The sequence below is a fragment of the Melopsittacus undulatus genome, chromosome 7 (assembly GCF_012275295.1).
Source record: "Melopsittacus undulatus isolate bMelUnd1 chromosome 7, bMelUnd1.mat.Z, whole genome shotgun sequence".
In the NCBI taxonomy this organism is placed as follows: Eukaryota; Metazoa; Chordata; class Aves; order Psittaciformes; family Psittaculidae; genus Melopsittacus; species Melopsittacus undulatus.
In genome coordinates this window covers 18967761-18979908 of record NC_047533.1, presented here as the reverse complement: position 1 = coordinate 18979908, position 12148 = coordinate 18967761, and the positions used below count along the sequence as shown (strand labels likewise).

Sequence of the window (12148 nt, the reverse complement as noted above, 5' to 3'; positions counted from 1 at the left end):
TCAGCCAAATAACTTGTTTGTGTTAGATTCTGATGACCATGTGGGGCTTGGGTTTAAGCTTGTTTCCTTTGTTTGTTTGGTTTGTGCATTTTGGGTCTTTTGTTGGTTTGGGTTTTGTTGTTGTTTTGTGGGTATTTTATTTTGGTTGGTTGTGTTTTTTATGTGCAAGCATTTAGTATATCTGTAATTGAAAGGAATTAGAAATCCGAGGAGTTTTCCACCCTCAGAAAACAGGCTGAAGTTTCCACCCCATTCTCAACCATTCACTTTCAAATCTCATCAGCTAAAAGCCAGCCCAATGATTCTCTTGAGCTAGCTTTGTGCCACCATCACTGGTAAACCTCTGCATGCACCATTCCTTCAAGATAATGTAAACCTAGAGGGAGCAGAGCCTGGGGCAGAGGAAGGGAAGGCTGAGATCAGGACTCTCAAGTGATGGGAAGACTAGAGTAGATGGGTACTAGGGCACAGCTCCTCTGCAGTCAGCAGCTATATGGCAGTGATACTGAGTCACCTTTTGTGCCGCTCTGCATGGGGAATGACTGTGCTGCTGAGTTTTAGGAGCTTGGTGAATATTCCAATTTCTCATCTGCACAGTGTACCTTCAAAATCTGGAGGAGCTTGGCAGCTGGGAAGAGTGTAAGAATGTATTCACCTGCCTTAGTTTAGCAGCAGGTATGCTCTTGGCTTAAAAGTATTCCTGAAATAAAACAAACTCACTTTTATTCTCCTATTAGTTGAATGATGTCATGTGATCAGCTATGGTCCTTTAAATAGTACCATTGATATTTGGTCCAGGGAATGTTTTTAGCTTTTTTAGGAACATGCATTCTTATCAGAACTTTGTGTAATACATCAAATGTTGCTCTAGGTAGATCTGGTAATAATCAGAGGGCATTTTCAGGCTTTTTAAATCTAATCTATCTGCTTACCCTGGTCTCATCAAGGCCCGTTTTCAATTGTACATGTTAGCATTGCTACAGTTACGCTGGATGGTGAAGTCTGTAGGATATACTGTGCAGTTCCTGTGTGAAAGGCATAATGACATAGTGGAATCCATGAATTAAAGACTGTCTTGTGCCACCAAATCTCACTTTACCCAGTGCACAGGATGGATAGTGTCATGGGATAAATTGTACTTGAGCATCGCAGTTGCTAATGAACAGCTATTTGGGTTTTTTCCTCTTCATTGTTGAATGTATCGTTCCTGCTGTATTGCCTGTGTGCTATTTCAAGCATCCCCTGAAGACAGAAGTACTGTTTTTCTAAGAACTTTTCTCTGGTGATACAGTGCTTTGAAACCATTTATCTTTAGAAAAATGCAGGAAGGTGAAGGGATGGTGTTATACTGCTAGAGAGGGAGTAAACTGAGGCACACAATAAGGTGGAGTCCCTGCTAATTTTGAATGCAGATTTGAGGTACACAAGTTTTGGCTTTCTGGAGCACTTTGGATATGTATGATCAGATACATAACATGAGCAGAGCAGTGCTGCAAATCAAGCTCCTAGGTTTCCAGCTGAGTGCTCTGATAATGAGGATTAGATCCAGTGGGTGATCACCTTTTGAAAGTTAATTTATCCCTGCCTTTTCCACAGACTTAAATCCCAGCTCTTCAGAGTAGCACTCCTAGCTTCCTAGATAGTAGCATCTGTTCCCTTCGTACCAACCCTTGTCTCACTCATCTGTCAGCTCCCAAATTATACATGAGGTGGGTCTGACAAAGACAGTAGGCTCCTATATTGTGTAGCTCTGGTCCCTCCCTGCAGCCGTGCTATCCCATGCATTGCATGATGCAGGATTCCTGCCAGAGAAAGAGAGTAAATGCTCATATATGAAGAGGTAATGCATCTGCATGACCAAGAGTCATTTTAAGCTGTCCGTGCTTAAATACTTCTGGCATTTCCTAATTTTTCTTACTAGACTTTGCAAGCTTGTTGTCGATGAGGTTTTTTGTCCTTAACTGAGATGGGGACAAACCCGCTCTCTTTCACAAAGCTGTTTGTTTACACTTTGCTGTTTTCTCTATTCTGACACTTGGTTCAGTGTTTGCCTTTGTATAATGGTGTATTTGGAATTTGTCCACTGCTGCTTTGTTTTCTGCTGTTACCCAAATTAGAATAATCTTTTATGTTAGGAGAAATGTTGCAGGACCAGTAAAGAAACTTCCTTATTGGATGAAAGCCTGTGAAAAGCTCAGAATAAATGGAGCTTGTGTTAACCACTGAAAGTTGTAGTGATGTGGGGATTAATGTTAAGCTGTGCCAAAAATTTCTGCAGCTGAATGCCTTGTTTAGGGTTCATGTTCCTTTGAAAAAATTTGCCTGACCCTGCTGTTCTATAGTATGGTATCAACTATGACTCTTTCAGAGTTGTCGGTGTTGGTGAAAGACAGGCTTTAAAACAGGGCGAGGTCCAGCAAGAAACTTACATTGATTGCTTATGATCTGAGAAATGGGCCTAGGATGGGATAGGGATTCACTCTTGGCAGTTCCTTACTGAGGTAAACATCTTTGTGGTCTGGCACTGGTCAGAAATATAATAAATGCCTGTGACTGACTAGAGCATCTCACTGTTCTTTTCTCTTTCAGCAGAACGGAAGGGAAAAGGTGATACAACTTGTCCTGTTGCAAGTGAGACCCTGGCTCCAGAGGGAACAAACTTAAATAACAGAAACCAGAATAAACATTTTTACCCTTCATTACCCCAGCTGCGTTCCCAGGAAGAAGAAATAAACAAGCTTGGAAGTCAGATAATTAAACTGACAGAGCAGGCAGTTGCAGAACTGGAAGGGAAAACAGGAGAGCAGAACATGGTGGCTGGAGCAGAGCTTAATGGTTCATCTGAGGGAGAGTTCCCACTTTCCAGCCCTGACCCATCTGACCCTACAGATCCCTCAAACTCGGAGAATGAACAAACACCTGAAACCGGGGCTCTGAAAGACAATGACGAAACCTCAGAGAGTGATTGTGATATTCCAAATGAAAAAGGGGATCAAAATAGCAGCACCGTGGGTGTGGTGCATACTGAGGTCCCTGAAAGGCATGGAGGGCTCAGTGTTACAACTGCACACACAGATAACAGCTTTGGGGAGCTCCCTGAATGTGAAAGCAAGAAACCATCTGATCCTGCTGAAAATGGTGAATATTTGGATAACAGTTTGGCTTGAGGTATGAAATCCAGGCCCTCGAGCATCTCACTAATCCTTTTGCAGTGTCTGTGATGCTGTGAATGTGATCGATGAAATGGTGTGCATAGGGCTGACTTCGACATTCAACTGTTAATATTTGTCTAATAAGGGTGGTTTTCTGTTAGTTTTTGCTACAGTGTACCAAAAACGTAAATTACCTAAGGGAAAGAATTAGCAATGAGGTTTAATCATCTTGGGTATTTGTAATGATTTGAAATTTCTACATAGATTGGTGTAATTTACATCAGTGTAGCAAAGACACCAATGATAATGATTTATCATGTTATCACTAGACTTCTGTAATGTGTTTGGTCCTTGTGCTGGACCATATTTTAACAGTTAGAAGTGCCTACCAAGGATGCAAAATTTGGGATGATAAATTGAGAAGCATCTCAAGGCTGCAAGCTTTTGCTCATTTCTCACACTGTGTTCTATTTCTCTTTATATCTAGTGATTTAAGTACATCCTTAGAATAAAATCACTATTCCCTTATGGGAAGTTTCTGAAAACCATTCCTCTGTGTGTATATGTATATATATGTATATATATAGTTCTCTCATTACGAAACTTCATATCTTCTCAACTGTATGAATTTTTTCCTTCCCTCTCCCAGCTCATCTCATCAAAAAGCAGGGAGTTATTTCACCAGATCCTGAGAACCCAATTTAATGAAGCTCTGAAGGAAACTTCATCAGAGAAGCCAGAAGTCTTTCAGTCAGAAATGGTATTGCTGTTCCAAAGCAAGGAGAACAGCAAGAGGAGATCCAGTGATGCCTTCTACACCTACTTGGCGCTCTCAGTTACTGGAATTGCATTCCTCAGCTTACAGGAGCTGGAACAGCCCTCGGGCTGAGTAACGGGTGGTAGATTTCAGCCTGTTCCATCTGTGCTCTCCTTTTTAAAGGAATCTGTGTCTTTTTATTTTCTCATGGTTTGGAATTAAGGATAATTCTTCTTTTCCTCCTCATTTCACCAGTCTATAGTGTGGTAGAAGGTTTATTTGCACTGTTGCTGCTTTCTAAAATTTCTTCCCTTGATGATGTTTATCCATAGGAAAACACTCCTATAATAACCAGGGGAAAAGGAGGCTGCTGTGTCATTCCCTAGCTTGCTCCTGATGCTGGAGCCGTGCCACTCTGCTCCTAGGAAGGCAGCAACAAGGGAATACTTAACATTGAAGTCAGCAGCTGTTGGAGAAGGGGAGGCAGGTCCTTCCTCTCCTGTTTGTAGCATAAGGAATAGTCTCTGCAGCTGTGGAGCTTCTATGGGCCAGCAGCCATCAAGGCAATTTTTCTGCTGGCTTGGAACCTAATTGTCTGTAAATGTTCATTTCTCACTCCTAGAACTTGAAACCAATCAGAGAGAATTAAACCAAATTTAATAAAATACTACTAATAAAAAGGAGAATCCCTCCCAGATTGAGTACTTCTTTGACAAATAACTGCCAGCTGCAAATTTTTTACAGCCCACTTGTCAGCTACTGAATAAACAGAGTTTATATTAGCAGTATGGACAAACTCTTCTGTATATGGAAGATGAGCCTGCAGGTGCTGCCATAATCAAGGTGTCAGAGTCCATGAGCAGTTTGTACTCAGCAGAAGAAAGGCTCTTTGTAAATTATTACATATAAATATAAGGAATGATAGTGGGAAGGTGAAAAATCTGGCTTGTCACTGTTCTCATGTATTTTCCCTAGCAGGTGCATTCATATAACCATTTCAGTGTCTGTCTGCAGGCAATAAAGCTGTACTCACAGTGCTCCTCAAGTATGTTTCCTTTCTCTTTAAAGGTAGTTTGACATTGCAGCATTTCACTGATATTAAGCAGCTGCCCTCAGGAACAGAAAACATTTGTATATTTAAGTGTATTAGGGACGTGAAGCAGTAACAAGTTTTTATTTCATTATCCTGCTGACCATTCAAGTTCCTCATCACCTGAAAAATGCAAGAAGAGTTTAAGCATTTGAAAGATTGTCATGCTGTTCCCATTAATTGTAACTGACTGCATTATTGACTCATTCGTATGACAGTGCTGACAAGTCGGAAGAGAAATAGCTGCAGAAACTGAAATCTCTGGGAGAATGTGGCAGGATTTTTTCCTTTAATGCTTAAATGTCACATGAAGTAGGATTTTGTTCAAGATGTATTCTTTTCCATCTTTCACAGACTAATCCTGAGCTAAATACCAATGCAATCAGAACTGAGGCTAGCGAATAAGGTCAAGATTCCATGTAGCTGAGTTCAAAACATTGAGGGTGCTATGCCGTTTCCCTGCCCCGTGTCTTTCCTGACTCACAGGTGTGTGAGCTGGCATTTTGTTCCTGGTCCCTTAGCAGCCAGTTAATTCTATTAGTTAATGAAGAGCTTGGTGCAAAAAGATCAAGCCAGTAGAAACAGTGCTGGACCAACAGCCTTTTAGTGCCTCTTTTGTTGATTCCTCTTATGTTCTCACATTCTTTCTGTGAGAACACAGTGATGTACAATGCAACAACTAGGACATCTTGGTAATTATCTTCACCCCATTCTCCCTCTTAGATGCCATTTTTTATCTTTGCAATCATTAAATTCCAGTAGGATATCTAGATCTCTGGAAACCTAATTTTTAGTGCTATGTCACTGCTGCAGTACTGTCCATCTCCTTTCTGTCCTAGTACAGGTGTATTCTAGCTATGGTTTTAGCCTTCTCCCAGGAACACAGGGCTTCAAAGCCAGGAGATTTGTAAAAGACAGACATCTTTGCTGCACTGTGTGATAACTAATTGAATATTCTCATCAGTATCTTTCTTGGATATTGTTTTAATTGCTGTTATTGTGCTATTAGAACTATGATTGTTTTCCCAGTAAATTAATTAGTGTTTTATTGTGGGCTCAACGCTACTTCAGTGTTGGGTTGGGCTTTTTTATTTTAAGGGGTGGGGGGGAGGCAGGGAGGGGCCTTAGACTTGTGCTTCCTTTTTCTGGGACTTTAGAAATGCAGAAATTGCATTCAGACATATAAGCCCTTTGGTGCTGGGCTTTGGGGAAGCACACTAGGAAAGGGATGTTGTGGAAGGGGAATGGTGCATTTCACAAACTGATTGTTACGGAGTCTGTCTCACCTAAAAGTGAACTGATGCGTTATCTGTGCGAAGGAGCTCACCTGAAAGTGCAATGCTGTGGTTGTCTGGAAACCAGGGTTCACTGAATTTGTAAAATGAGTGTGTGAGAATGACAGGTTAATGACATCCGTTAGTAAGCTGCTGCTTTTCTAAGTGAGGCTATTTTTAAACATATGGGGAATTTGTATGATAAAGATAGTGGCGTTTCCTTAATCCATATGGGCTCAGGAATGTATTTCAAAATCTTAACTGAGATTAAGTTGAAAGTCTGCTGTGTTTCTAAGAGATAGGATTTTGTTTATGAGCTTCTGTTTTGTAGTTTTAATTTCTAAATTATGCAGTGTAATTTATTTGCAAACCTCCCTTTTGTTGCTGCCTGGATGAACTGCACAACACGGTTAAACTATATTAATACATTTTGTCATCTTTAATAAAAACATTTCCTGATCTGCTTGTTCTACCTGCTCCTTTCCTATTCTCCTCTCAGCAGCAGATGAATGATAGCCATGAGGTAATGTTTAAGTGTTTTCAGTGAGATGTGCTAAATTAAAAAAGCAAAAGCTTTATTGAGTGAGAGTTTTAAGGCTGAAAATTATCAGGCTTAAATCTTTTCACTGTCACTTCTCCCTGTCTGAGCTGACTGATTTACTGCTGCATTTTTGTGTGAAGAAACACACTCAGTATTTCTTCACTTTGAAAATAATATTTATATCTGATCTGTTAACTTTGTCATCCCTGTTTAAGCAGCATCAAAACTTCCATATACAACTGTCCTGGCTGTATACAGACAGATATGACAACAGCTTAGGTACTGTTAACAGGCACAAACTAGAGGCTTTAGGGACTTTTTGCCAGGGAACAATGATAAACTGGAGTATTTCCTGTAAAAGTCTGCTTTCAGATGTAAACAGTGTGACTTAGCCATAGCCATGTGGACAATACAAAATAGTTAAGAAGCTGGCACATGTTTTAGAATAAAAGTTGAAAATACAAGTAGAATAACATAATGGATCTAAAGTTTAAAAGAGAAATGTCTGTACTTTCCCTTGTCTGTAGGGGAAGTCCATTATCCAGGTCTTGCAACACAACACCCAGCACTGCTGAAAGCATAGAAATGTTTTTACTTTTCAGATTGGCAGCCAAGTACAGGATAGCCTCTAATGAGAGGCAGTTTCTTACTTATTCATACTAACTTCTTTTTTCCTTTGCTATCTAACTTAGGATCCCTTGCAGTGCACAGACACTTTACAGACTATGGACCATGCCCATGAGCACTCTTACTTACATGCAAGGGAATCTTTTTCAGAAAATACATCACAATGTTGAATTGATGCTGTTTTTATTGATGTGCTTACAGAAAGGATGCTCTACAAAGTGATACATGTTTCTTAGAGGAGCAAGTAAATGGAAATGAGAAGCCTTTTAGCCTTGTATCTTGGTGGCCAAAGGCACAGCCTGAGGTGCTTTGTGCTGCCCACGCTGTGGCCCTTGTGTCGATCTTCACTTAAGCCTGGTTCTGTGTTCTTTTGTTGAGCCCTCTCTTCTTCTTATCTGTAACCTCGGGCAGTTTCTCTTCCCACAAGTTCTTGTTGCACATCCCAATCACACAGCAAGCCAACCGCTTCCCAGCGTTTCCATTTTCCAAACTGGCCTTGTTGTTGCCCTTGCCCATGTCATCTTCCTGCTCATGGATCACGACGGATCTGCCCATGATGGAATACGGACCAAACATAGTGGCAAAGAGATTCTGTTTGTATTTTCTGATCTTGCCTTCTTTAGGGGAAAAGTTACCGAAATCTCCCGGGTGCCGGGGGTGGTTCACACTGAAGGGGTTGTAGTGTCCTCCTGTAGCATCACAGCCCTTGCTGAGATCCCCAAGCTCGTGGATGTGTATAGCTCTACCAGATTGATTATTATCCAGTGGAAACCCATCCAGGTAAAAAATGGCTTCTAATCTTCCAGATGAGTAATACTGTCTGAATAAGACTTGTCCAGTCACTTGTGGCTTGTCAGCATCTATTTTGGAGCTGGGCTTCATTTCACAGGCAGCGTAAATCATCCCGTCGCTCTCATTACCAGGCATTACTGGGTAGAGCAAATTCTGCCACAGTTCATTCACTTTCTTCTGTATGTCCTGAAACCACTCTTGGCTTGGATCAGTTTCTTTGTCTGTCATGACCCCGGAGGCGGACATGGCGAGCCCAGTGACCAGAGAAAGGAGCAAAAGCATCTTGGCAATTCACAGCCTGCAGAAGGGACAAGAAGCCACAAAGGATTAAGGGTGTTTTGCAGCTGCGTGGCTGGAGAGGAGGCTCACAGCCTGTGGTGGGGCTGAGCAAAACAGCTGGAGCGTGATCCCCATGGACTGCAGCTTGCTGAATCTGCCTAATGTAATGAACTGAAACTAAAAATGCAGATGCGTGTTTAAACACACAACTGACGCCTATGACTAACAAAACTCCAGCGATTCTGTATTTTACTCTAGATCTTGATCTTAAAAACTGCCTCTGTTTCCTTGCAGGAAGCAAGTAAGCCAAAGAGTTACTAAATCTGTTTCTGAGTTTGTATTGTCACTGTTCTCCTCTTACAAATTCCAGCAGGACAGTTTGCCAGGAGCCTGTTTCTGGTCCGTCTACTTAAGCACTAGTTAGGCATTGCAAACAGAACGTAAAAACCCCACAGGCTGGTTACCTTGCCGAGCTGCTGCAGGACCCCTCAGTGGTCGCTCTTGGCTCCCCTACAGCGAGGTGCGATCAGCCAGAAAGGCAGGGCTGTTTGAAGGTGATGCTCAGGGGAGCTGCGTGTTTGTGTCAAAGTTAGGTAACGGGCTGAGGGGAGGCGTCACCCGGAGAACTGGGGGAGGGGATGGAGGGAGGGAGCAGGGGGGAAAGTTTGAGGCAGTCTTGTTTTGGGCAGGGTGAACAGTTTGTGCTGCCTCGGTCGGACTGTCAGTCTGGCCCTGGTCCCCTGCCACATTCCAGAGACAAGGAAGAAAGTTACCGAGCTTTTAAATTAATCTTCCTGCTGAGGACTTCATGTGCTTACCTAAACCAAGTGACCTTTAATGTGCAGCGAGGGGAGAGCAAGGAGCGTTAGGAAGGCACAGCTGGGCAGTTCGCTCATGGATGTGCTGCTTGTCGTTGAGCTGGTTTGCATTTTTATTTCTTCATCAGTAAAAACTGAAAGTGGTGCATGAGCAACATAAACCGTTCACATGGGCGGGCACCAAAGTTTCTGTGCTTTTAAAACCTGAACTCAAACTGTAGGTGTCGAGGTACATCTCAGCAATGCTTCCCTGAAGTTTTAAGGGCTAGTTAGTGCCTGCTGCTTTAGTCACCAAGTTATCTGCTCCCCGAAGCCTTTCTTGATTTTGGAGGCAGCAGGGATTTCATTGCAAGAGGAGAAGTGAGCAGTGCTGAGGCAGTGCAACATCAGGCTGAGGCACAGAGGCTGTTTCCCGGAAGCTGGCTGGAGCACAGTGAGTTCACATGCATTTCATCGTGCCATGAGCTGAGGAATGCTCTGCTCTCAGGGACATCACCCTGCCCGAAGTGCTTCCCCTGCTGCAGCTGAAATGTGGGCTCAGCCATCACCAGAGCAACTGAAGGGCTGAGGTTTCTGCAGAGAGAAAAGCACAACTCTGATTACTCAGGAACAATTCTCAACGCCAGAAAATTGCAAAGAAAATTCTTTTTCCCAGTTCATGTCTCCTGCCAGCTGGGTAAGGAATGGGGCTGTCAGCTTCCGGAGTGTGCGTGTTAATCTTGCTGGTGCTGTACACTGCATCAGATCCAAGGCACTCGGTTATCCAAGAGCCAATATTTTTCCTCTCTGTATGAGGGAGAGTAGAGTTAAAGGAATGTCAACTGCTCAGATCATTAGCCAGGGACTGGAAACTGAGTTAACTTCTGCTTGGAATATTGGGATATTGAATATGGTTTTTAGCCCTGGGTTTCAGTTCCTAATCTACGGAACAGGATAACCAGTATTTCTTCAGGGTATTTATGAGGTGTTCAAATCACTGTGCTCATGGGAACCATGCAGTGCTCAGTGAAAGCCAAACTGTAAGGCTGAGAGCCAGGACTGCCCATCACCCCAGCTCTTCCTCCTGTGCAGCTTTTCCCAAGCTCGCTCACTGGCCAGCCCAGAGCTGGGGAAACCCATACTTGTGGCACAGTGATGTTATGGAATTGTGTGGGTTTAAAGCATTTCAAAGAAGTAAAATGTTTCATAATCAGGTTTTATGAGTGTATGCAAAAACTGTTCAACCAAAACAAGCCAAGTGCAAAGGGGGGTGGTTTCAGTTTGTAAAATGCAAGAAGCAAGTGCCCAGCCTGGGTGCTGTTGGAAAAACTATTTCTTAGCACCATAAACCATTTTTTAAGGGGACACAATAAATGGAAGGAAGAAAAGGGCATTTTTCATGGTTTACTCCCTGAGTCATAAATTAGTGGACTGAGTTTAACACTTCTACAATGCAGTTTCTGAGTCAGTGGTCAGTACCCCAAGAAGATAACTGTAAAGCTTTTTGCTGAATTATGAGAAAGAGGGTCAGAATCGTAGCTGGTTTAAATGAACACAGTAAATGCTGCAGAATTCAGTGGCATTTGTGCTGCTTTACACCAGCTGGGATTCTGTCCCTGAAAAAAAACAAAACACTTGCTGCAAAGCTCTTTTTTGATGTACTGCACATGTGGGATGGAAGCAGAAATGCAGAAGGGTGTAAAGGAGACAATCAAGGGGACAGAAAGGACTGCAGCGAAGCTAAACGATGTATTTGTAGTGCTCTGCACTTCAGAGAGTGAAAAGGAAATAGTAACTGTGGGCTGCTGTCGGAAAGACATATTTTAAAAAGGAGAAGGGCTGATAACAAGAAATGCAATTGCCAGGGCGATTTGGCGTTCAGTCTGGGGTCTGAAGGGTGGTCGCTAAGTACTAACCAGGTGTATCATTAGGATCTATTATTACTCACTGCCTACGTTTTAGTGTTCTGGTTGAAGAGAGGTGCTGAAAAACTAACAGCCTTTAAAGCAGCCAGCAGTGTGCTGGTTTGTGCTGCAGTACAGTTAATTTTCTTCATATTTGCTGGTATGGGGCCATGTTTTGGGTTTGTGCTACAAACAGTGTTGATAATCCAGGGATGTTTTAGTTATTGCTGGGCAGTGCTCGCACAGAGTCAAGGCCTTTTCTGCTCCTCACACCACCCCACCAGTGAGTAGTCTGCAGGTGCTTGGAGAGGACACAGCCAGCAGCTGACCCCAACTGACCCAAGGGATACCCCAGACCATATGGTGTCATGCTCAGCATAGAAAGCTGGGGGAAGAAGGAAGGGGATTTGATGGTGTTTGTCTTCCCAAGTAGCCGTTATTTGTGAGGAAGCCTGGGGATGGCTGAACACCTGCCTGCTGATGGGAAGTGGTGGATGAATTCCTTGTGTTGCTTTGCTTGTGTCTGTGGCTCTTGCTTTACCTGTTAAACTGTCTTTATATCAACCCATGAGTTTTCTCACTTTTACTCTTCCATTTCTCTCCCCTATCCCACCTGGGGGCAGTGAATGAGTGACTCTGTGGGGATGAATTTCTGTCTGGGTTAAACTATGACGAGTGGTTAAAAAGAGGAAAGCCCACAGTGACCTGACCATGTGCTTGTACTTGTATTGCAATGCTTGCTTAAAAAACAGACCCCTGCTTTTGTCCCAGCTGTATAGGATCATTGGATTTCCTGCAATGTCCTGGAGTTTCCTGGCTATACGAGACCACACTGAAAAAACAAACCTAGCTTTACTCATGGGCTTTACAGTGGACTTCATACCAGACTCCTCTCACAAACTCTCAATCCATGCTATGACCTTTGGGGTTGGTTG

The 12148-nt window shown here is 42.9% G+C and overlaps 2 protein-coding genes across 3 annotated transcripts in view; one reads left to right on the top strand and one right to left on the bottom strand.

The window, feature by feature from the left end:
- Window positions 1–6687, top strand: part of CCDC149 (coiled-coil domain containing 149) — a 54891-nt gene extending 48204 nt beyond the window's left edge. Inside the window, exons 12-13 of one of the 2 annotated variants that reach the window (XM_034065018.1) lie at window positions 2593–3168; window positions 3802–6687. In XM_034065018.1, the coding sequence (XP_033920909.1) occupies window positions 2593–3167 (575 nt within the window). In that variant the 3' untranslated portion in view covers window position 3168; window positions 3802–6687. Of the gene's footprint in view, window positions 1–2589; window positions 3169–3801 lie in introns of both variants that reach the window. The other variant, XM_034065017.1, reaches the window with a different exon arrangement.
- A 954-nt stretch (window positions 6688–7641) lies between these two features.
- SOD3 (superoxide dismutase 3) lies at window positions 7642–9110 on the bottom strand. The gene is made up of 2 exons (XM_005142880.4): window positions 8977–9110; window positions 7642–8531 (listed from the first exon to the last, which is right to left on the bottom strand). The coding sequence occupies exon 2, from the start codon at window positions 8513–8515 to the stop codon at window positions 7790–7792; it is 726 nt and encodes a 241-aa protein (XP_005142937.1). The 5' UTR covers window positions 8516–8531; window positions 8977–9110; the 3' UTR covers window positions 7642–7789.
- Window positions 9111–12148: the final 3038 nt, after the last annotated feature.

Bases quoted from the DNA above. Each gene is read 5' to 3' on its own strand.
- SOD3 (XM_005142880.4), bottom strand. From the start codon at position 8,515: ATGCTTTTGCTCCTTTCTCTGGTCACTGGGCTCGCCATGTCCGCCTCC.